This window comes from Asterias amurensis, chromosome 13, assembly GCF_032118995.1.
Source record: "Asterias amurensis chromosome 13, ASM3211899v1".
Classification (NCBI taxonomy): Eukaryota; Metazoa; Echinodermata; class Asteroidea; order Forcipulatida; family Asteriidae; genus Asterias; species Asterias amurensis.
In genome coordinates this window covers 14,400,915-14,427,351 of record NC_092660.1, presented here as the reverse complement: position 1 = coordinate 14,427,351, position 26,437 = coordinate 14,400,915, and the positions used below count along the sequence as shown (strand labels likewise).

General features: G+C 39.5%; 1 protein-coding gene across 1 annotated transcript in view; it reads right to left on the bottom strand.

Moving 5' to 3' along the window:
- The window catches only part of LOC139946340 (asparagine synthetase domain-containing protein 1-like), a 74,904-nt gene that overhangs the window by 40,626 nt on the left and 7,841 nt on the right, over positions 1-26,437 (bottom strand). The window contains exons 5-7 of the mRNA XM_071943975.1: positions 24,546-24,671; positions 9,174-10,357; positions 8,639-8,743 (exon numbers count right to left, since the gene is read on the bottom strand). Of these exons, the coding sequence (XP_071800076.1) occupies positions 8,639-8,743; positions 9,174-10,357; positions 24,546-24,671 (1,415 nt within the window). The remainder of the gene's footprint in view (positions 1-8,638; positions 8,744-9,173; positions 10,358-24,545; positions 24,672-26,437) is intronic.

Genomic DNA, 26,437 nt, shown 5'->3' with positions numbered 1-26,437 from the left:
ACCAAGACCCTTTAAATTCAATCGCCTAGGTGCAATAAATTGACTCTAATCTCCTGAAGACAAGACTAATCCAGTTGGGTCACACCATTGATCTCTGATCCACATCTGAACAAGTTGGGGAAGGATTAATCTACTAATCCCTTTCAGTTACGATTGCCTCCCACAATACAAAAAGGAATTTGTTGGACCCGGGCAAGGCTTAACCTCCCGACACTCCATCTGCCAGGGTAAATAACTCATTTTTTTTAAAACAGAAATTCTGCGACAAAACGGATAAGTTCTCCGAGACAGAAAAGAAACAAGATACAGACAGTGAAATGGTTAGAGAAAGCTAGTTGCAGATGTTGAGTGATTCAAGGGTAGATTTAGGAAATAAGTACCTTATGTCCTGATTCACTTAAAAAAGTCGGCCACTGTTGAGCATTATTCACCAATTTACAATGTTTCTTGCTTGTTTGTTTTGTCCTTTTACGGAAAAGTAATTCTTAGAGTGTTTTTACTGAAGAATTTGAAGCCTTCAGTAATGAAGTGATGTTTAAGTGGTTGCAGTGATCATGTGAGACATCCGCTCTGGAATGACAGGGGGTTCATGAGTTCAAATCAAGTTCAAGTCACAGTGGTCCAGTGGTTAAAATGCAGAACTTGCCGTCACAAGGTTGTGGGTTCGAACCCTAACAATCTAACCACTAGTTTCACAATGAAGAATTTGAAGCCTTCAGTAATGAAGTGATGTTTAAGTGATTGCAGTGATCAAGTGAGACATCCGCTCTGGAATGACAGGGGCTCATGAGTTCAAATCAAGTTCAAGTCACAGTGGTCCAGTGGTTAAAATGCAGAACTTGCAATCACAAGGTTGTGGGTTCGAACCCTACCAAGCTAACCACTACTTTCACAATGAAGAATATGAAGCATCCAGCAAAGGGGGGGGGTGGGGGTGGGGGGGGGGGGGGGGTTCATGAGTTCAAATCAAGTTCAAGTTACAGTGGTCCAGTGGTTAAATTGCAGGACTTGCAATCACCGGTTGTGGGTTCGAACCCTACCAAGCTATCCACTAGTTTCACAATGAAGAATTTGAAGCCTTCAGTAATGAAGTGATGTTTAAGTGGCTGCAGTGATCATGTGAGACATCCGCTCTGGAATGACGGGGGGCTCATGAGTTCAAATCAAGTTCAATTCACAGTGGTCCAGTGGTTAAAATGCAGAACTTGCAATCACAAGGTTGTGGGTTCGAACCCTACCAAGCTAACCACTACTTTCACAATGAAGAATATGAAGCATCCAGCAAAGGGGGGGGGGTGGGGGTGGGGGGGGGTTCATGAGTTCAAATCAAGTTCAAGTTACAGTGGTCCAGTGGTTAAATTGCAGGACTTGCAATCACCGGTTGTGGGTTCGAACCCTACCAAGCTATCCACTAGTTTCACAATGAAGAATTTGAAGCCTTCAGTAATGAAGTGATGTTTAAGTGGCTGCAGTGATCATGTGAGACATCCGCTCTGGAATGACGGGGGGCTCATGAGTTCAAATCAAGTTCAATTCACAGTGGTCCAGTGGTTAAAATGCAGAACTTGCAATCACAAGGTTGTGGGTCCGAACCCTACCAAGCTAACCACTACTTTCACAATGAAGAATATGAAGCATCCAGCAAAGGGGGGGGGGGGTGGGGGTGGGGGGGGGGGGGTTCATGAGTTCAAATCAAGTTCAAGTTACAGTGGTCCAGTGGTTAAAATGCAGGACTTGCAATCACAAGGTTGTGGGTTAGAACCCAACCAAGCGTACCACTAGTTTCACAATGAAGAATTTGAAGCCTTCAGTAATGAAGTGATGTTTAAGGGATTGCAGTGATCATGTGAGACATCCGCTCTGGAATGGCAGGGGGCTCATGAGTTCAAATCAAGTTCAATTCACAGTAGTCCAGTGGTTAAAATGCAGGACTTGCTGTCACCAGGTTGTGGGTTCGATTCCTACCAAGCTATCCACTAGTTTCACATTGACTAGAATAAGTATTGTCATCTGTTACTGAATCACAATTTCTTGATTTGTACAAGTCATAATCATAGACATTAAAACATCGTTTGTGTGAAACAGATTGACCGTTGCCAGCTTGGTGCTTATATACCATTATGGAAGTTTGCAGAAAGATAATTAAGACAGACAGACAGACAGACAGACAGACAGACAGACAGACAAATCCTGTGGATTTTTTCTGTAGCCCTTAGGTAAGAACCAAAATACAATGCTGGGATAAAAAACACCAAGAATACTACAAAACTAGATTGATATTGACTAGTTTATAATACTCAAACATCAAACTACTAAAATAAAAATAAAAGAAATAAAAAGTTGTTGCTAATGTCTTTGAAACAAAACTTTTTGTCAAGTTAGTATACTGAGTGCAAGACTATAGTGGACAGGTGTACAACTTATCAATATCCGGGCCCTGTATGGAGCGTAGAACTGCCCGGAGCGCACACAACCCCTATAGCTCCTTTAAACCCAAGCAGTAGAATTGCTCCTGTTAAACTTCGGTCAAACACAACAACCCAATGTCATCCGCCATACATAGCACATCAATCAACACTTCAATTAGGGTATAAAGTGCTTGACAATAGACTCAAAACAGACAACCGGTAATCCTTTCCCCCCAGTTCCACTCACAGCGAAATCCCCCAAACCCGCCCTCTCCTCACCTTTTGAAAAAAAAAACTCCCCGTTGGTAGTTCTTAGGTCACGAAGAAAGTCAAGCAACTTCCTCTCATCATGTCTGCTGTGATGGTGTAAATTAAACACACACTAAAGATGTCAGAAGCAAACGAGATGTACAACAAACAATGCCATTCTTGAGTCTCAAGTGAGAAGCATTAAAGGCACTGGACACTATAAGTAATTACTAAAAATAATCGTTTGCATAAAAAATTACTTGGTAACAAGCAATGGAGAGCTGATGATAGTAGAAAATAATGTGAGGAATGGCTCCCTCTGGAGTATTAAAGTTTTTAAGAAAGAGGTGATTTCCCACTCGAATAATAAAATACTTCAGCTGAAGCCTTTTATTAGGGATGTGAAAGCACACAAGGGCGTTTCTTCTTTTGTTATTCTCTTGCAACTCCGGTGACCAATTGAGTCCAAATTTTTACAGGTTTGTTATTTTGTGCATTTGTTGAGATACACCAACATGACCAAGTGAGAATACTGGTCTTTGACAATTACAAAAGGTATTCGGTGCCTTTAAACACTCTTCAACAGCTGCTCGGGAAAAAAAAAAAAAAATCTTTTGTTTGACAATGGTGATGAAAGCCAGCCTATTATGTTAACATTCCTGTCTGACGTATTTATTGAAACATTACCTTGACAGCCCTCCACTCCATCCATACTTAAAATATCAAAGATACATTCTTGTGAACTTAAAAGAGTCCTTGAAATGTGTTGTTGTTAAGAACCAATAGAGTAGCCGCTTTCTTTAGTGATTTTTAGGAAGAAAGACTTGGGGTAGAAAATTCTTCCAATTGTTTTACGCCCTTCTGGATGAATCCATTTTATCATTTTGAGTTGGTGTTCCTGGGAAATGAATCGAGACATTAAGAAAACATTCCCAAGAGCTTAAAGGCACTGCAGTCGATTTCACACAGCGCAGGATTAATCCTATCTTGAGAGAGGGCGAGTAAGGATGAGTAACTTGTCTTAATTTCCCCATTGGGTGCCCTTTACCAAGGAGGAAATGCCTTGGTGCCCTTACCCTTTCAAAGCGTACATTAGAGACCATTGGGGCCACAAGCGGCTTGGACCAAGATGCCCATAGTGGTTGTCAACGGCTGCAAGGTTTGACCTAAGTTCTATTTACATAAAGAGGTCAAAGTGAAGTTCATGTCTGGATATGAACATTTTACAATGTAATGTAAACCTCAGCTTGTTTAATTATATTTCAAAATATTAATTAGCGTCAAGCGTGGTGGCAATTTCCTTTGAGGTCCAAGTTTGACCAACTTTGTTTCTTTAGTGATTTTTAGGAAGAAAGACTTGGGGTAGAAAATTCTTCCAATTGTTTTACGCCCTTCTGGAAGAATCCATTTGATCATTTTGAGTTGGTGTTCCTGGGAAATGAATCGAGACATTAAGAAAACATTCCCAAGAGCTGTGATGATAAATGATCACAACTTAAAGGCACTGCGGTCGATTTCACACAGCGCAGGATTAATCCTATCTTGAGTTAGGGCGAGTAAGAACGAGTAACTTGTCTTAATTTAGGATGGGTTCAATGCGTCCTAAAGTCATTGGATATGGAACTGAACTCGTCCTAAGTCCAAAGAGTTTGGTGAAATCGACCGACGGACACCTTTGGTAATTGTCAAAGACTTGTATTCTCACCATAACGTGGAAAACAACCAATCTGTAAAAAAAATGACTAATTTTGTTACCAAAGTTGCGAGATAGTAATGAAAGAAAAAACACTTTTGGTGCACAAATTCAGATGCCTAAAAAGGCTCAGGCCTGAACGTCTTTTATCAAGTTCAAATACTTCAGTAAGAAATTACCTCTTTCTCAAAAACTACTTTATTGCATGGTTTTCACGACACTCCAAATTGTGAAATGGCCAACCCTGTTTATTCGCAAACGAAAAGGAAAACCAAGAAATTTTCAGGCATATTTGTGTGGAATAAAATATTCTAACAGCTTTCTAACCATGTGCATTTTATAAAAAACGGTTACAAACGATTTTCATAGACCAACTCGCCCGATCCAAGGCAAATTGTTCCTTTAATGTCACATCACTTTGCTCTAGGACAAAAGAGCCACAACTGGGTATGGGACTCACACTCTGCTGGTCAGAAACGCCATAGTATCACTCTCTGTTTTTCCACTGATCTATATGGAACTTGGCACCATAGACCATTGGTAGATTCCAGTGCCTTTCTAGGCAGACCAGAAGCCAGTCACTGGTCACATCAAAATTTGCACTTTTGCATCAGCGTTTTTTTTTTTTTTTTTTTTTAGCTTTTGAACTAGTTGTACAATGCTAAGGTTCCTCATATAAGTGAACTTAATCACTGTAGCTAGCAAGCTTGATGAAACCTGGAAAAAAAGGTGCTTGCTGTGCGAACCAGAAACATACAGTAGCTGAACAAGTTTGAGAGGTGCGCCTTTCTTTATATCAAAAGTTGATAGAAATAAGATCTCAACAACAAATAAGATTTTATGCGCTCTTCCGTTTGGCTATGTACAATTTGTGCCTGCAAGTCGCCAGGCTCTGTAGCTCTTTTGCAATATGTGATGTCACAGGTTACACGGTCTACATAAATACAGCTTATTTTATTATCGTTATTGAATTCCATGTAATATTAATCCCCAAAGACTACCAATCCAATATTGCACCTTTAAAGATGAATGACAGACGTAACAAATTAACCCACTGCACGTGGGACCAACGACGACGTTAACCCATCGTTTATCCTGGGTTTTTATTTCCCAATCAGCTGCTAACACATGCTGGCTGGCAGCATGTCACCTCATTTCTAATCACATGAACCAGCAGGTCATGACCTTTTAAACATGCACCCACATAATTCTCCCAACACCACCACCACCCCACCATTTAACTACCCACTCACAAAGACTGGCGCTGCATGTGGTAGGATAAGTTGGCATTTCCACTGTGGAGTTGACTTCTGGGACATAACTGTCTCTCGTTGCTTAAAGCCATTGGACCCTTTCGGTTCAGAAAAAAAAAAAAAAAAGTTCACAGATTTACAAATAACTTACAGGGTTTACAGAAGGCAATGGTGAAAGACTTCTCTTGAAATATTATTCCATGAAATGCTTTACTTTTTGAGAAAACAGCAAAACAGTATAAATTCTCGTTAACGAGAATTACGGATTTGTTTTTAACACATGTCATGACACGGCGAAACGCGCGGAAACAAGGGTGGGGTTTTCTATTGTTTTCTCCCGACTCCGATGACCGATTGAGCCTAAATTTTCACAGGTTTGTTATTTGATATAGAAGTTGCGGTACACAAAGTGTGGGCCTTGGACAACACTGTTTACCGAAAGGGTCCAATGGCTTTAAGGCACTGGGGTGGATTTCACAAAGAGTTAAGACTAGTCTTAGCTCGAGTTAGGACAAGCTATTCCTTGAAGACACTGGCCACTATTGGTAATTGTCAAAATCCAGTCTTCTCGCTTGCTGTATCTCAACATATGCATACAATAACAAACCTGTGAAAACTTGAGCTTGATCGGTCGTCAGAGTTGCGAGATAACAATGAAAGAAAAAAACTTTCAGATGCTTGATTTCAAATTCTAAATTTGAGGTCTCGAAATCAAATTTGTGGAAAATTACTTCTTTCTCGAAAACTACGTCACTTCAGAGGGAGCTGTTTCTTACAATGTTTTCTACTATCAACCTCTCCCCATTACTCGTTACCAAGTAAGGTTTTATGCTGATAATTATTTTGAGTAATTACCAATATTGCCACTGCCTTCAAGCGTTTATTATAAGTTATCACACCTTCGGCCTTGTTGGATATGGGACGCAGAAGCGCTATATTTTCCCATATTCCACGATTGCACGAGTTAAGACGAATTTATCTTTCAGTTTCACGTAGGTCAATGCGCAAAGTTTCAAATTTCAGAACGTTATTTTGCAACGAAGCGCACAAAGTTTAGAATGTAATGTTTGCACTGTCTGTATATAGAGCGTGACGCATTGACATTCACAATACGCACTGTGGAATAAAAACAGAGGAAGTAGTATATAAAACAGAGGAAGTAGTACATACGTGTACGTTTTTATCCCCCTAGTAGTTCGAGCATCTGATTGGTGGATTAGTGCGTACTGGAAGATAAAAGTTAGGACTATCTTTGAGAGAAGAACACTGAAGAACCCAAAGAAGAACTCTTGCTCCTCATAACAGTACCAATGCACAAGTCTTCTCAAATGTATAACCCTAGCAAAGAATCGAACCAGGGCAACGTTGGTGAGAGTCGAGCACAGTGCGCACCACCCATCAAAGCCATCGCAATACCCCCCCCCCTCCCAAAAAAAAAAAAGCAACAATGTATATTTTTTTGACAGTGTTTTAGACACTCCAAATAATTAATAATAGGGTCTTATACGGCGCTGCATCACAACCCAAGGGGCTGATCAAAGCGCTCAGTGTGTTTATTTTCCTGCAAGGTATGAGGAGTCACGTTTTTGAAATATGAGACCTACATGTATTCTATGGGGAACTTAGTACTGGTGTAAACTTTTTAATTGGCAAGCTTCCAGAAAAAAACCGAAAACAAAATTCCAATGCTCCAATTTAGCGGTACCCGCTGCCAAAACATCGAATTCGAACTGCCTTTAGCTGCCGGGCAACCTCGGTAGTCTAGTTGGTAAGACACTGTTCTAGAATTGCAAGGGTCGTGGGTTCGAATCCCACCCGAGTAACATGCCTGTGATATTTTTTTCACAGGACTCGGGAAAGTACTGAGTATACAGTGCTAACACACATCGGTGTATGGGTAAAAACCAAAATTAATATTCTTTATCCCCGATGCAAATTTAACATCCATTAAAAAAAATCGTAAAAAAAAAACCCAGACTTTAATAAAATGTGTACTGAGCGACACTTGAATTGCCAGTAGAAGTTCATAACGTGCTACAAAAACACCATTTAAAAATGTAAAAAAAAAAAAAAAAAAAAAAAAAAAACAGACCACCTATTACGAGACTCTTAATAAAATGTGGTAAATGAAAACTGAGTGTCACTTGAATTGCCAATAAGTTTACCAAAAAGTGTTACCAAAATTAATTGTTTTACAAAAGCCTTACCACCCATAACACAATTTCAAGGCGTTTCTCAACATTGCTCTGTGGAAAACCGAATAGTTGAACAAGTTCTAATGAAAAGACAAGTTTGCCACCTTTAAGAGTAACACATTCTCGTCATGAATATGCCTAAACATACCGTGCATGACAACCAGTAGTCAATTGGGTGACCCACTGACAATTGAGGGGGTGGTGGCACATTACAGGTTTTTTTTCGTTCTTTCAGGGAATTGGGCGTGGGAGCTTCTTGGGGGGGGGGTGGGAGTAATTGGCTGCTCCAGTTACGTGATTAAATTTGATTAATAACATTTTTAGGAGTGTGGGAAGACAAGAAAGCTAGCTGGTGTTTTTTTTTCAGTATTTGACAAATATTTTTGTATTTAGTAAGAGTTATTGATGTCAATTAAAAAGAAAACACATAGTCAGGGCTAACCCGCAAAATGGGTTTATGATGGATATGTGCGCCAATAATTTGTAATGCTATCCCACTGTAATTTAGTTTGAAATACTGCAACAAGAGACTTTTGGGGAACTCCTCGATAGTGGCAGACTCACCTGGGTCCATTTCATAAAGCCATTACATGTAAGCAGAAAATGCTGCTAAGGCTTAGCAGATTAAGCTAAGCAAGAAAAAACGAGCGAGTACCAGAAACAGCAATGGTAACTGTATGGTATTCTCAGGCTGGTAACCTATTTTCGCTAAGCAAGATTTGTTTGTGCTAAGCAAATTTGTTGTGTTCACAGGCTTTATGAAGTTGGGCCCAGATCCAATCCATCATTCTCTTTAAAGTTGTTGTTATTTACATTAAAAAAAAACTAAAAAATATTTACCTCTGTTGGTCGCCTTTGTTATGTAATGCAGTTTGAGTGGAGTTTTGCGCTGGTTTCTGAAAAGCCACGTTCATCAAGTCAATAGGTTCATCAGGTGGTACGCATCTATAAAACAAATTAGTTGTAAGGGTAAAACCAAAATTAATATTCTTTATACTCGATGCAAATTTAACATCTACTAAATCACTGCGGTACCTGCTGCTAAAACATAGGATTTAAACTGCCTCTAGCTTTTGAATAATCTCAGTGGTCTAGTTGGTAAGACACTGCTCTAGAATTGCAAAGTTCATGGGTTCGGATCCCACAGAGTAACATGCCTGTGATTTTGTTTACAGGACTCGGGAAAGTAATGAGTATAAGGGTAAAACCAAAATTAATATTCTTTATCTCCAATGCAATTTAACATCTACATGTATTTGAAAGAAAAATTTAAGATACAAATCATTTTTCCAGAAACTAAAATAAGTTTTATGTAAAACAAAAAATGTGTCACATTTTTTTTTTTTTTTTTTTGGGGGGGTGACTATTTTCTCACCTGTCCGCTAGAGCAGCTATAACCATGGAATCTATGCCTCCAGAAAACAAAATGGCTACCCTGCTACCATCCTGACAATGGGGGAGCCCTTCGCCACAACTGCTTTTCTCTTTGGTATCTACAGTACCACCTTCATCCCTGAGAGGAGTGCATCTAGAGCTTGTTTCCATGGTAACGCCACACTCATCCAAGTCATTGTTAGGCTCATCTTCAAGATAGGAATAAGAGGCTTTTGTAAAATTCTCAGTTTTGGGGGGCATTGTTGGCTTTTCAAAATCTGTTCCAGACGTTGGCGTCCCAGGCGACGACGGAAACCTGACAGCTGCATCGTTTTGTCTCGGGAGGTTAAACACCCTCTTTCTTACGGCGCCCTCTAGGGCCTGAATAAGTCCCTCGGCGGCTCTCATCATCTCACACTCAATCTCAATCACTGACGCTGCACCCTCCTCCTCACCTTCTCTAGGCTCTCGTCCAAGATTTGGAATTGTTCTTGGCAAGGTATCTCCAATGCCTGTGCTCGGGAGAGTCTCGGCTTCTGATGAAGTCTCGTCTGCGGTTAACACAGAGGATTGTGGAGTACTTTGGTGACCCTGGCCTATAAATTGAGGTCCTGCGGTTAGACTGTTTGCTTCAATTCCCACTAGACCTGCTGACATTTCTGATTCTGCAGCTAAGTCAAACTTCTCTGAGCTTTGAAACTTCTTCCCTTCGGTTGAGGAAACTCCTCTGGATGCATCCTTTCTCTCAGCATCTTTCATTGTTGTTGGAGAACAAGGTTTCTTGTCGGCCACACCCTTTTCATCTCCATCCCACTCCTCGACTCCAAGAAGGCGTGGCTTATTCTGTTCTGCCCACAATGACAGCGCCCTCTCTTGAAGTCGAGATGGCAAGGACATATTGAGAGGACTGATTGGGCTCTTGATTCCTGTAGATGCTTTTGAAATAACAAAGCCAGGATTCGAACCATCCTCTTCTCCGTGGCATGCATCGCCCTCCGGCGTTTCATGCGGATGCCCCCCACTTTGGAAGTGATCCTGCTGGGGAGAATGAAAACTGCAATTTGTTCTGAAAAGCTCTGTTGCATCTTGTTGCCATGGAAACAATTGCAGCGGGAAACGTTGGCTGTTTTCTCCTGGCCACTCTTCTAAAAGGTAGACCCCGTCAGCTGGTACTTCAGTCCATATCTGTTGAGAAAATAAGTAAAATAAAAATAAAGTTAACGGGTTTGTGCAGAGCTTTCTGTGTTGACAAAACATCTCCCGGAAAAATCTTTGACTTGCTTCTAGTGTTGCTCCCTTTGACACCCTGTTTACATGTATGTTGAGTTTTAGCGTTGTACTGAAAAGGGTGGGGGGTGTTACTGTCCCCTTACACTCAAGCTATGTTGATATTGGCAGGACAAAAAAAAACATGATAAAATGTTAACCAAAATACATAAACAACAAATCTACCTCTGCAAATTAGGAAAGTAATGAAAAATATTAATTTTCACTCCATGGACTCTCAAAAAAGCTAACTTAATGGAGAAAATATGATGAAGGGAGTTTCAGTTTTAAATGTGGGAGGAACACCCCCAGGGAATCCCCATATTTCCCCCAGCTGGAATTTGAACTGGGGTTCCAAAGGTGGAAGTCAAGGTAAGTACCACTATGTCAACCTGAAAGCAAACTTTAATCTTGAGAAAGAGCCAAGAAAACGATTACTCAAAAAATTATTTTATTGTTCAGTAACATATTATACTCGAATGTTTGAAGAGAAAAAAATTCTATTTCCAAGTGCCTTTAACGGCAGTGGACACGATTGGTAATTGTCAAAGACTAGCCTTCACAGTTGGTGTATCTCAACATATGCATAAAATAACAAACCTGTGAAAATTTGAGCTCAATCGGTCATCAAAGTAATAATGAAAGAAGAAAACACCCTTGTCACACGAAGTTGTGTGCGTTTAGAAGGTTGATTTTGAGACCTCAAGTTCTAAACTTGAGGTCTCGAAATCAAATTCGTGGAAAATTACTTCTTTCTCGAAAACTATGGCACTTCAGAGGGATCCGTTTCTCACAATGTTTTATACCATCAACCTCTCCCCATTACTCGTCACCAAGAAAGGTTTTATGCTAATAATTATTTTGAGTAATTACCAATAGTGTCCACTGCCTTTAAACAAACTAAACAGAAGGAGAAGTACAAATGTAGTTGTTGAGAAGAGGTGGCTTTTGAGTTGGTTCTTGAAATAAAGAAACAAAGAAGCAAAATAGCTAAAAAAAATACCAAGCCAGTGAGTGGCCAAGGAGGAACAGATGACCAAACCATCTCAGCTTCCTAGTGAGTATACAGTTTGTGTAACAAATATGCGCTACTATGCTAGACCAATCCCATGAACCATCTCTGCCCTTACAGCTACCCATTGACCCCTGGGTGGACAGAAGCAATTATAGTTAAGTGCCTTGCCTTACACAAAGTGTCACGACAGGGATTCAAACCCACACTCTGTTGAACAGAAACACCAGAGCTTAAGTGCGGTGCTTTTGTCCGCTTGGCCATGAAACCCTAGTGGATGACACCGGAAGGACACCTCTGGTTCTCAAAGCCTCGCACAGAGTTCTCTAAGATATCCATCTGGAAAGAGAATAGTTGGTCACCTGTGCTGGGAGGAATACTGCCCTCTGGTGTTAGGTCTGACAGCTTTAAGATTGTTCAACATTGATCTAGCAGCTATTTGTTTTCAACATGTAGGCCTACCTGTTGTGGCACTGGACACCTTTGGTAATTGTCAAAGACCAGTATTCTCACTTGGTGTGTCCCAACATATGCATAAACTGTGAACATTTTAACTCAATTGGTCATCAAAGTTGCAAGATGATGAAAGAAAAACCACAATTGTTGCACAAATTTGTGTGCTTTCAGATTCCTAATAAAAGGCTTCAGGCCTGATGAAGTCATTGGGTGGGAAATAACCTCTTTCTCAGAAATTACGTTACTATGGAGCCATTTCTCACAATGTTTTTCACTGTCAACAGCTCGTCAGCATTGCTCGTTTAAAATTACGACGTAAGTTTTTATGCTAACAATTATTTTGGTTAATTACCAACAGTGTCCAGTGCCTTGAAATGGAAAGTAGCAGGGCTCAAATCCACAAGACTAAAGGAAACATACCTCACAATCTTGTTCTGAAATGGTATTTTACTTACAAGACCAGAATCAAAATGAAAAGAGACTGAAGTCAAAATGAGAACAAACTTTTATCATCTTTGACTCTTTTTATTTGAACAAAACACTAAGAGAAGATTGATCTCTTCTGTTTTATGGGTGATACTCAGCTTGATTGAAATATATTTGTGAGACTCAGACTCAACATTTGAACATCGTAAATTTTAGACAAAGATTTTGAATTGGAGACAAAAATACAGGACCACCGGACTTGTCCTGTCTTACTTTCTGGCCCAACACTGAAATCATTGGCCTCGGGCCAGTCAAATTTGTGCCCCGAGTAGGAACTTTGAATTTGTCAAATACAAGCTGTTTTCGGATGGGACGATAAGGTTTTAAGAAAAAAGGGGCAATCTTAATTTTACCCTTTCCATTTCTTATAGCACTGTATTTCCCCCAAATAGTCCCAGGCATGTAGGACAAGGGCAAGGGCACCAAGGCATTTTTTTCCCTTGGTAAAGGGCTTCCTATATTAAGGAAATTGTAAATTTCTACTAGAGCATTTCCAGGGCACCAAGGCAATGACCAGGGGGCATGGAGGCAATAGCCTTTGTTGCCTCTGTGAAGTACCAGGCCTGTTTAAGTCCAAGTATCATTTCATCTCTTATGACTCTGCCATCTATGGGGGGGGGGGCCCAATCTATGGGGGGGGGGGCCCATACCAAAAGTCTTCCGAGGTGTCAAGTTCGTGACTCAGAAATCATCAATCATTAAGGTGGGATGTAGAACGAGGCTGAGTTGAAGTAGGTCTACCAAGGCCAGGAACCTGGTACCAGGATTTGTTCCTGTGTTTGAACCCTTTCTGAAGGCACTCTAAAACTACACCCACCCCCCCCCCCCCTCTCTCTCTCTCTCTCTCTCTCTCCATCATCGTCCCAAGTTCGTTGATACCTGATACATTAAATAAATACTTAGGAGACTCAATCTGAGGATACATGGTTGTGAAATGGTCCTGGAAGTTCACTCCACGGGGAAAGGTAAAGAGTTCAGTCTTGGATTCCAAGTTTTGTAGGGGTAAGAGGTAAAATTTAGATGCATTTTTTTTAGAGAAGGGCAAGGATTCCCCCCCCCCCCAAAGCACACTTGTATTTCACTGCAAAAAAAACCCTGCATGATTCATTTATCATTAAAGATGTTTAAGCCATTATACACTTTCGGAACAGAAAAAAACAAAAGTACACTTTCGGAACAGAACAAAAATAAAAGTTCACAGATGTACAAATAACTTACGGGTTTACAGAAGGTAATGGTGAAAGCCTTCTCTTGAAAAATTATTCCATGAAATGCTTTACTTTTTGAGAAAACATTAAAACAAGAATTACGGATTTATTTTAAACACATGTCATGACACGGCGAAATGTGCGGAAACAAGGGTGGGTTTTCCCGCTATTTTCTCTCGACTTCGATGACCGATTGAGCCTAAATTTTCACAGGGTTGTTATTTTATATATAAGTTGTGATACACGGAGTGTAGGACTTGGACAATACTGTTTACCGAAGTGTCCAATGGCATTCAAGGAACACAATTTTAAGTAAATATTTGTTTTGAGTAATTACCAAACGTGTACCTTCCCTTAAAAGGCAGTAGACACTATTGGTAATTACTCAAAATAATTATTAGCATAAAACCTTACTTGGTAACGAGTAATGGGGAGCTGTTGATAGTATAAAACATTGTGAGAAGTGGCTTCCTCTGAAGTAATGTAGTTTTTTCGAGAAAGAAGTAATTAAATTTTCCAAGAATTTGATTTCGAGACCTATAGATTAAGAATTTGAGGTCTCGAAATGAAGCATCTTAAAGCACGCAAGTGTGACAAGGGTGTTTTTTTCTTTTATTATTATCTCGAAACTTCGTCGACTGATGGAGCTCAAATTTTCACAGGTTTGTTATTTTGTGCATATGTTGAGATACACCAAGTGAGAAGACTGGTCTTTGACAATAACCCATAGTGTCCACTGTCTTTAAAAGTGAAATTGACACAAAATCTAGCAGGAAAGTCACACGGTTGGCGTTCTAGTAGTATGTATGCATTGTTCTTTCGTCATCGCGTGACAGCACTTTTGTTTTTGCTCAAACACTTTTCTTAACCTCTGTCATGAGACCGTCTTGTCAGCAGTCCGTCAATCCATACAGAAGAGCCAGCAATTATCATTTTGTTGACTTCGCGCATTAACTGCATTTTCACAACTGTGTTGAAAGGCTTGTTTTTGTGATCCCATCCTCTTGACCGCAAATACCAGAGTTGTCGGAAGCCCTACTGCGGATTTGGAAAGAAAAGCATTTGATGGTGTTTATGGAACTCACACTAGATCAAGAGATTCGTGAAGGATTTCCGGTATGCCTCCAGTGATGTAAGAATTTCCCGACGATGCGTCATTCTGGATGAGTACGCGATGACAAAATGAAAACCACTTCAATATGAGATTCAACCTATGCCCTTGATACGCGGTGCCAAGAAACAAAGAAAGCCGCTGGAACAATGCAGGGATTTGTTCGCGATCAAAATGGGGTTAATTCCCCCTAAGTTACCTGGGTCAGGAATTCCCTAAGAAATTGCGTTCTTCAAATATTTTCTTTCCGACTGAGAGGAAGTGCAAGTTGGTGAAGAGGGAAGACTTGGTGACGGACGAAACAGCACGAGACAAATCACCCGAGGGAGAAGGTGACTGATGACGTCTTTAGTCTCCCATAATAAGTGATTTTGAACATCGCAATGTGAAGCCATTTCTTTTATAGTTATTTTGTTTCACCTTATGAAAGCTGCAATGCTGGATTCATTCCCAAAGCTACATGTAATAAATTTTGCTCTTTGAAATTTCAAGAAAGAAAAAAAAAAATTTCCCTTTGCCAGATCACTGGCAAAATAATCGCATTTCAGTGTGATCAACAATAAAACAAGAAACAAAAAACCTGTGCAAATTTGGCCTAAACATTTTCTTTTTTTTAAAGTTAATTTATGAGCACCAATCATCCAGAGAATATTTCAGTCTGAAATACTGATTACAAAGTGAAGGTAATTTTAAGATTTCAATGTCCCCCCCTTTTACCCTTGAAATCCTGGGAGGGACCCTGTACACTGATTATCACCCCACCCAACCCCTAAAAAAAAATACCTCTATCAGTGTCAGGCATGCGATGTGTCAAACACACAATTTGTTAAAATTTATGGTGGGGGGGGGGGACTTGCCTTCCTCTGCAATCCTAAAAAATGACATTTATAGTCTGAGTTATTGCCCAATAAAGAGCAAAATCTAGCAGGAGTAGCACGCAGCAGAAACGTGGGGCGCTCGGGTAGCCTGGCAGGGGGTAGTTTTTTTTTTCTTTTCAGGGTACGACTGTGTGAAGGATGGATGGAGAAACATTAATGAAGGAAATAGTTCAACAAACTTGTCCACGACCTTCAGGGAAGGTTAAAGGGTGCTTTGGGTGGTTTACATCATTGTAAATTGCCCCGAACGAGAATATGACTGAGTTATCATCATAAAGGCAGTGGACACTATTGGTAACTCAAAGAAATTCCTAGCATAAAACCTTATTTGGTAACAAGTAATGGGGTGCTGTTGATATTATAAAACACTGTGAGAAATGGCTCCCTCTGAAGTAACAAGTTTCGAGAAACAAGTAACATACAAATTTGATTTCGAGACCTCAGATTTAGAATGCGAGGTCTCGAAAATTAAGCATCTGAAAGCACTCAACTTTGTGTGACAAGGGTATTTTTTTCTTTCATTATTATCTCGCAACTTCGACACCCGATTGAGCTCAAGTTTTCACAGGTTTGTTATTTTTGGTATATGTTGAGATACACGAAGTGAGAAGACTGGTCTTTGACAATTGCCAATAGTGTCCACTGTCTTTAAATGTAGGGTCATAGAATGTTATTTTGTCAGCGTAAAGCTAATTTATAATTACAGGCAAAATTATGAAGGAAGGTACATTACAATAAAAGTCATTTATAATTGTGAAAGTTTCAGCTAAACAGTAACACAGTGTCTACTTGCTGAGAAAACAGTCACACAAACTTTTGAAGCCTTTCTCAGCCATCTGAAAGCAATAATTCTATGCAACCTCCTATTGTCTCTCTTTGGTTTGTACTTCTCTATCCAAAGTTGTTAAACTGGGTACCTTTAACCCCCCCCCCCCCCCAATGGACCTTCACCCACCCATGGACCTCACCCACCCAGCAGGGACCATCTTTTGTAATACATAGGTATACAGGTCCCTGGTTTGAATGGTTATGACTACCCACGCACCAACAATGTTGAGAGGGTCTACTTTCTGGGAAGGGGCAAGGTCTTAAATCTGTTGTACTCACTGCCTCATTCTTTATATTGTATTTCAAGTAATACACCACAAAGAAAACTTGACTGGGTTAATAGACAAAGAAGTATTTACTACAGCAAGACTTGAACCTGCGACCTCCGGATCAATGCACCAGTGCTCTACCTAAAGAATTTGACACAGAGTCGGAGTACTTTATGACCCCCTTTTATTGGCAGCCATCGTTGATAAAAACTTGCATATATATGTGGTGAAAGGCTATCATTTGCTGAGTCGTATGCAGCGCGTACATGCGTGCACTTTTCCATTGTTTCACATCAAAGATTGTGGTCAATGATGTCATGTGCTAATCCATATATTGAGTTACATGTACTGTATCTAGGGCTATTATAGATTTTTTCCATAAAAAATAACATACTAAGAATATGAAAAGCAAAGCAATTTTGAAAATATTGGCTTGTTATTCTACCACTATTTTGTCACAAAGGAACACATCTGTTATAACCCTACAGACACACATAAGACTGAGCGCCAAATTAAGGCTTGTAACATCAAAGGCTTGATGCCATCACCTGTGCGTAGAAAAGTTAGCAAGCCCCCAGCAGCACTTTTGACCAGTGTTTGTACGCTGCCGATAATGACAAATAAATCACAGAACTGTTCATTTTACTTTGCCTAACTGAAGTACAGTGTACACGCATTAGCAGCTAACTTATGATTGATAGACAGAATTTGCTGGCCCTGGCATCCTTTTATACTTTTTTGAAGAAGGCAAAGGATAAGATTTATTTACTCCTTTTATAAAAATGTCCCTTGTCTTGCAAGACAAATGATAGTGTACTCTCGCGCAATCTCGATTCAAGTGCTCGATTTAACTACAAATTAATGGTTAAGTTGTTTCCTGTAAAACCATTGAGCTATCTTTATAGCTCCATACCCCATACACCTGTACAGACAGGCGACGTTTTCTAAGCGAGCACTTTAAAATTTAGTTCATGAGTTTCACAATTTCCCTTGTTTTGCAATACTCTCCCGACATTCTCAATTCAATTACTCGATTCAAGTAGGAATTTAAGACTCCAAATGGTTTGAGTTATTTATCATCTGTTAAATTGTGTAGCTCCATACCCACAAACACCCCTACAGACAGGCGACAGTTTCGGAGCACTTTAAAATGGGGTGCATTGCGTATAAAAAATGTCCCTTGTCTTGCAAGACAAATGATGTAATAATCTACAGCATTCTCGATTCAATTACTTGATTTATTTACATTTTTAAAGACTACAAAAGGTTAAAGGCAGTGGACACTATTTGTAAACTCAAAATGATTATTAGCACAAAACCTTACTTACATTGTAGTATTAATGAGTAATGGAGAGAGGCTGATAGTATAAAACATTGTGAGAAACAGCTCCCTCTGAAGTAACAAAGTTTTTGAGAAAGAAGTAATTTCGAGACCTCAGAATTAGATTTTGAGGTCTCAAAATTAAGCATCTGAAAACACACAACTTTAAAAGACTGGTATTTGACAATCACCAGTGTCCAGTACCTTTAATTTGTTTGTCTGGTTAACTATACTACACTCTACACCCCCCCCCCCCCCCCCCCGACAGACAGGTGAACATCTATCTCTGAGCACTTTAAAATTGGGTGCAATGTGTACAAAAAATGTCCCTTGTCTTGGAACACAAATGATACTATACTCTCCTGAAATTGCTAAGTTGTTTGTCCGGTAAACTAAACTACCCCAAACACCCAACTCCTCATTGCACCAAATTTAAAAGTGCTCAGAGAATGTCAGCTGTCTCTTGCGGAATGTACCCCCATTATTTGTGGGTTTGACCAGTGGGGGAAAAACAAAATTCCAGCCAGCCTCAGTTGAGGGATTATTTGTTGCTTTTTAAATCCCCGGGGAAGGAAATGTTTGACAAGATCTACTGTAAATCCACCTGTTATGTAGAGGAATTATTTCATTGTTTGATTGGTAACAAACAAGTATTATTTGCAATCCCTGAGGCTTTATAGCACGGAATAAAAAACATGTTCGCTGTAACATATAACAAATATAAAAAAAAAGAATTTTATTTTATTTTCTTTCTACATGTATTTGAGATTTTTGATGTGTACTGTGGAGGTTTACCTAAGAATGTTGTATGCAGCTATAATATATGGTCGTTGGAAAAAAAAGTAGGAACATTTCATTGAGTACAACGGCAGACCTACACTAGGCCTACATGTTTTCAGGCTAATTAATCACAATTTTTCAGATTTTTTAAAGGGCAAAAAAAAAATCAGAAATCGTAGGAAGAATAGGAAGAATATCATGCCTATGGACGATCATTTATTCTTGTGGGGGTTTTGATTAACCTTCATTATTACCCTGTTATAATCTTGCTAAGCAAATTATCTCCGCCTAACATTTGTTTTAATTCAGATTTTGTGAAATGGTAGTAGTTGATTTTATAACACCCCTTAAAAATATTCTGCCTTTTCATTGGTTTAGAGCGCATCACATGACATGTCTTAGTTTTACTAGACGACGGCCGTGTGATATACATCGTTTGTCGTGTGATATACATCGTTTGCCGTGTGCAGTACCCAGACGTCTTTTGACCCACCTCGAACCCAATCAGTTGTGCACTGTGTTTCTGAAATGCGCGTACGAACGTTACATGTACGAAGATGATGAATAGTCTGTTAGGGTGTTATAAAACAAAAATCAACTGCTTTAACTTGTGCTTTGGTTAAAACTACGACTCCCTCGGTGATCCCCGGACCATTCCAAAATAGAAAGCATTGAGAAAGGAAAATTATGTAAAAAAAAAAGGTTATAAATGTTAACAACAAAAAAGACAAAAAGGAACAAATTAAGAGAAATCTAGATTTATTAAAACTCAGACTCAAGTTGATTTTTATTACATGAACTTGGGGCTGTAATAAACTGCTGTAAACTATTGTACATCGATATTTTTTCACATTTTTTAACCTTCGACTCTGCTAGGGTCAACCTACAAGGTCAACAACTGTTTGGTTTAAAGTCACCTGGAAGTGGTATTTTGTCAAAATAAAGCTTTTGTCACTAAAATATGTGTTTTGATGAGTAGAATATGAAAAACAATTGACAAAGGTTTTGAAAAATTAGTTTCCATGTTATTTACAAATTTGAAAATAATCCCGACCCGAGAGGGCGCTGTTCGTGATGTCAATCGAGGCGCGATGAATCGCATGCAGTGCCAGAACAAGATAGTGACGCTTGGCACAAGCTAAAAACATGCCCTCAAAGTTGAAACAATCCCTGATTTTTTTCACGTTAGGCAAATGCTCCTTTAGGTTTGTTACGTCTTTCAGGTACCTTCTTCGACTTCCACACTAGCTGAAAAATTGTAAGGATGACGTCATGTTTTAGAAAAGAACTTTTCTCAAGTTCATGTCAAAATGTGTATTCCGGATTCTCTAAGTACGACGGCTCGAAGTGTTTGCTGCACAGCGCTGGAAAAGACGTTGGACCGGACCACTTTGCAAACTGACCCGATCTTTAGTTGTTTTGCTGCATCCACCTGGTCGACATTGCCGGGAAAATGCAAGAAAAAAACTTAAAACTCACGACTAGGACTTGAATGTACTTGCAAGTACGTGTGTTCGATGTAAGATCGAGGCAAAGTCTTCCTCGATTGACGTCACAAAAGGGGTAGGCGGAGTCATCCCCCACACAACTTTATTTATTTTTTTAAACATATAAATCGTTAAAAACAATTACTCAAAAAATTATTTTATTGTTCAGAAACATATACTCTACTGTTTGAAGACAAAAAAAATTGTATTTCCAGGTGACTTTAAGAAAGCGCAATCTAAATATCTCAACATCTCTAACATCAGGGTTATGGGTTTCTAGATCTTTCTCTTTAAAGGAAAACATTGAAATTGATAACAGGATACCGATAACAAGTTTTTTATCGTTCATGCCCAGTTTACCTATTTGCTTTTTTTTCCACATTTTTTTTTCTCCCTGGAGTGAGACAAACACTTTCTGCCCATGGAGGGTTAACCATCTATTGTCTCCAGGAATGTTGGGAGTTTGATAAGCGTTTGTTTTATTAGCCCCATATGACAAGAAATGCCATCCCGATCCCGAACTCTCGTCAACATCAGTACCTACCACCTGGGAAATTCCAGCTCCATGCTATGTCACTTAAAATTCACTTAAAATTCTTCAAATGCTTTTGGACAAAACAATTGAAATGCTCATACACAAAGGAAATTAATCACCGTTAATTTGAACCATTTTTTCTCGGTCCAAATAGCTACTATGTCACTCTTCAATTAACATTCTTTAAATGCTCTTACAGCGAATGATGAAAATGCTGACAAACAAAAGAAGTTAAACATAGTTATATTTCCGAAAGCGACAGCCCTCCATTTTCCTTCATTTTCTTTAGCTGTTTAATGATATGCGTACACTGTACACTGGCAACTAAAGACAAGTCTCTATTCGCTTCTAAAAGTACAGCCCCCACCACAAAAAAAAGTTATAATAATGTTAATTAAAAACAATAAACAATTAATAAAAATAAATAAATAAATAAATAAATGGATAAAGATAGATAAATATATAAATATTTTTGTTTTGAATGGCTCTTATTATTTTGGTTCTAACTGCTTATTCTGTACTTCTTCTGCTACCTTTCCTTGCACCAATACTGATACTTTAGGTTTTCTCGGTCAAATTCGGCAAATGAGCAGCCAATTTCATTTTCATGCGCTCGAATTAAAGCTATTTTGCCTCACCGGTTTTTACTGCGTTTCAAATTCAGAATTCGGTCATTCAATTTCGTTTTGAGGCATTCAAGTTCCTAGCACACTCATTCTTTTTCATGACACACAATCATCATTCAATTTAGCAAAGCTAGTTCGACTAGAGCTTTTGCTGATTTAATCATTTTCAATTTCGTAAAGAGACAATTAATTTCGCTCACCGAGGATTCAAATAAGTACGACTAAAGAAATACGAATAAACAGATAAACTGTATAGAAAAGGCAAACCGTTTCATACCTTTACAGGTTCAAGATGGAATGCTCCCTTCAAAAAGGCGAAGTCGAGTTGAACACTACATCAATCTTTCAAAAAATGAAAATTTATTTCCTTTATTTTATGTTTCCAGTAGACTTTACCTTGAACCCCATAAGGGTTGTTTTCTTCATTATTTTTTCGGGAGACCTTCAATGGTTAACTGACCAAGACCTGACATTTGAATGTGTTTGAATGTTTAAAAAAAATGTTTTTCCAGTTGTTGTTTTTTGTAAATATTCACCAACCATTTGTCGGCGTGCCAAACATCTTGGCATATTATGTTCAAGAGTGCCAAAACATTAACCGCATGCCTTTAACATTCGTATAAGGAAACAACAAGTTAACCAAGCGTTTTTAAGACTGCACAAATATCAGAATTGACTGCCTCAAAATGAAATTAAATGACTAAACACGCGCCTCAAAAACACTTCTGCGAATTTGAACGCAGCTTCGACGAATTGTTAAATTGAATGATTATTTTGTTAAATCGAATGACATAAAAGTAGATTTGACTAGTAATGAAATGAAATTGAATGACCCTTTTTTAGTAGCATTCGATTTCGTGTGAAATAGAATAGGCTGGTGGTTAAATTGGCTGCTCATTTTCCGAAATTGACCGAGAAAACCTATATATTGAATTGAGAATTAAAGCACTTTCAATTAAAGTGTGTACAACCATGCTCATACCATTTTGTCTTGTATCTTGTGCAAAAGCAAATACTCAATACTGGTCTTCATTCTAAAAAAGACACCAGACTGTTTTCTGTTACAGCCAAACTTTGGTTAAATTGGTTTAAAAAAAATTAACCAGGTTTTAAAGGAGTGCAAATTTTTCTCAAAAATAAGGCCTGGAATTTTATCTTAGAGAGGAGGGTTAGGCAATTTTCAATTTGTTAACCGGCACTTCCATTGGGAGTCTTAAAAGTCTAAAGGAGACTTTTTAAGGGGTACAAGGACAAGACCAGGGACAACAGAGGTCATGGCCCCCATCCAGACATGTAAATGTAATTTATGTTTTAGAACTTGGCAACCTCCCCCCTTTAATATGGGAGTCAACTCTTGATAATAAACCCCTGCTGTTCTATCTCACTCATAATGTAAAGAATGCTCCGTTGGACACGATTTCCGTTAATAATGGAAAATACCCGCAAAACAACATTGTGAGGACACCGTTGGGTTCAAGGATGTGGGTTACACAACGGAAAACAAAATTGGCGGCCGTTAAAGTCATATGTAACATTTTCCTTGGTAACCTGAACCCTAGACATGCTAGAAATTAACCCTTCAAATAATTAGACAAATTTTCTATTAACCACATTAGTCCTGGCCTCAAAATTAACCCACAACCACCACCTAGTCTCATAAAGCTATTAGTTACGCATAAAATACTGCCTAACAAATTTCTTTACTAAGCAATAAATTAGTGGGCCACCAGTCGAAACAATGTAAACTTTATGGAATGTTGGCTGGTAACTTGTTTTTACTAAGCAAACTTTTATCTGTGTTTTAGCAGCCCTGTGCTTTTTCTGTTATGCCCTAACAAAGTCCCAATACAATTTATGTTTTCCTCATACATGTAGAGGTGTGCCCCTTACCAGAGGGGAATCGCTGTGCCCCTTCAAAACTGAAGTTTAAGGTCTTTTAGTCGGTATAAATCCCTCCCCGGCAAACCCCTTACCTCCGTCCATTACAAACCTACATTTGACGGCGTTAAACAGAACTCATTGGTGTAAGGGGATTCTTCATTAAACCAGTGAGAGGGGGGGGGGGGGGGTCAGAGGGGTGGTCTGCCCCAAAACACACACAGATGAAGCACTTATTTCTAATACAAGGTAAATAGTCTTTGTTCACAGATCAACTTGTTTTTCTTCTTGCCGCGCCAAAATTTTCCCCTCCCAGTTTTGCCTGCATTTAAGAGGGCAGTTCCCCCTCCCACCCCCACCCCCACCCTAGGTCATACATGTACTCTATGGTATACCCAAGTTTCAAATCCTTTCACGTTCCATACTCATTCTACTCTCTCCCCAAAAGAGAGTAGGATTTGTACCACAGCAATCCTCTACATTTGATCACAATACCACATAAAAAATCATATTCATGCGATCAAGAAAAAAACAATAAGACTTTTATAGCTGGAAGAGAAAACTCTTTTGATTTCCGGTGCGTCATATTTCTTTTGGCTAAGATTCAATACCAGGGGGGGATGCCATTAAAAAGAAAATGATTCCTGTGCAGGAATCTTTAAAACATGAGGGAATGCGAGAAGCCGGAACCCTCAAGTCAACATGAGGAACATTGCGGTTTACCACTTGTTTACCTGTCTGGGCAATTTTGTCAGCTGTTTCCTTACCATCGAGGGACATTTTTTTTTTCTTCTTCTGTTTGTTCTTCCCCCGCATTCCTTTATATTTTATTGTCTGTCAGTCAAGTCTCTAGTCTCTCTGAAGGTTTTAAACAAATATTAACAAATGATTTTACAGCGTCTGGGTCTGGGTCGATTCTTTTACAATAAAACGAACATGTGAAAATTTCCTTTCAAAAGGTATTGAGTTTTTGAGAAACAATGTATTCCCGAAAGTCCGGAGGGAGTCCATTTGCGATTTGTCTCCCTTTTTATCAATTTGGGGTTGATTTCCTCTGGGTCCGCCTGACACTTATGTTGTACTTCATTGTTTATAATACAGCCTTATACTATCGAAAGCTGCTGTAGGCTTCAAACCAAGTAAGTGTTTATGTTAAAAGTGATTACCAAATGTATCCTGATAAGCTTATCATTGGTTAAAAAAAGAGTTTGAGTTTCTGAAAAATATCCTACCTGACTGTGTGGCTCCTCTGGCCGACTGGCAACTGAGGAAAGACTAAACTGGCCCTCGGTGCAGCTCCAAAGAAGGCTACGTCGACCAAAACAGTCACGTCCAAACCATAAACGATGCTGTGCTTCCTGGTGGTGTTTGAGGAGTAAAATTAAAATCAGAATTGTGGGTTCGAATCCAATAACAGAAGGGAAATTAATTTATTTTATTTATATATTTGTTTTATCCTTATACACCGATGTGTGTTAGAACTGTACTCAGTACATTACAGAGTTCTGTGAAATAAAATCAAAGGCATATTACTTAGATGAGATTAATCAGGTGAGATTACTCAGGTGAGATTACTCAGGGGGGCAATAACCCTCTCAGAATCAGAGCTGCCAACATTTGCATCTTGAAATCATGAAGATTTTGTACACCAATCAGAATTTAGAATTATATATTCAACACAAAAGGGGAAAAGTTTCCATAATGAGGCAGATAATCAAATTTATGGAAAGATTGGTTGACTTTCAGGGAACCTCTTGCAGAATTAGGGAGAGTTGGCAGATCAGCTACCCCCCCCCCCCCAAATAGGAAAAGTTTCCATAACCAGGGAGATTGTCAAATTTATGGAAAGATTGGTTGATTTTCAGGGAACCTCTTGCAGAATTAGGGAGAGTTGGCAGATCTGCTACCCCCCCCCCCCAATAGGAAAAGTTTCCATAATCAGGGAGATTGTCAAATTTATGGAAAGATTGGTTGATTTTCAGGGAACCTCTTGCAGAATAAGGGAGAGTTGGCAGATCTGCTACCCCCACACCCCCCCCCCCCCAAATAGGAAAAGTTTCCATAATCAGGGAGATTGTCAAATTTATGGAAAGATTGGTTGATTTTCAGGGAACCTCTTGCAGAATTAGGGAGAGTTGGCAGATCTGCTACCCCCCCCCACCCCCCAAATAGGAAAAGTTTCCATAATCAGGGAGATTGTCAAATTTATGGAAAGATTGGTTGATTTTCAGGGAACCTCTTGCAGAATTAGGGAGAGTTGGCAGATCTGCTACCCCCCCCCCCCACCCCCCCCCCCCCCCCCCAAATAGGAAAAGTTTCCGTAATCAGGGAGATTGTCAAATTTATGGAAAGATTGGTTGATTTTCAGGGAACCTCTTGCAGAATTAGGGAGAGTTGGCAGATCTGCTACCCCCCACCCCCCCCCAAAAAAAAAAATAGGAAAAGTTTCCATAATCAGGGAGATTGTCAAATTTATGGAAAGATTGGTTGATTTTCAGGGAACCTCTTGCAGAATTAGGGAGAGTTGGCAGATCTGCTACCCCCCACCACCCCCCCCCCCCCAAATAGGAAAAGTTTCCATAATCAGGGAGATTGTCAAATTGATGGAAAGATTGGTTGATTTTCAGGGAACCTCTTGCAGAATTAGGGAGAGTTGGCAGATCTGCTACCCCCCCCCCCACCCCCCAAATAGGAAAAGTTTCCATAATCAGGGAGATTGTCAAATTTATGGAAAGATTGGTTGATTTTCAGGGAACCTCTTGCAGAATTAGGGAGAGTTGGCAGATCTGCTACCCCCCCACCCCCCCCCAAATAGGAAAAGTTTCCGTAATCAGGGAGATTGTCAAATTTATGGAAAGATTGGTTGATTTTCAGGGAACCTCTTGCAGAATTAGGGAGAATTGGCAGATCTGCTACCCCCCACCCCCCCCCAAAAAAAAAAAATAGGAAAAGTTTCCATAATCAGGGAGATTGTCAAATTTATGGAAAGATTGGTTGATTTTCAGGGAACCTCTTGCAGAATTAGGGAGAGTTGGCAGATCTGCTACCCCCCACCACCCCCCCCCCCCCCCCAAATAGGAAAAGTTTCCATAATCAGGGAGATTGTCAAATTGATGGAAAGATT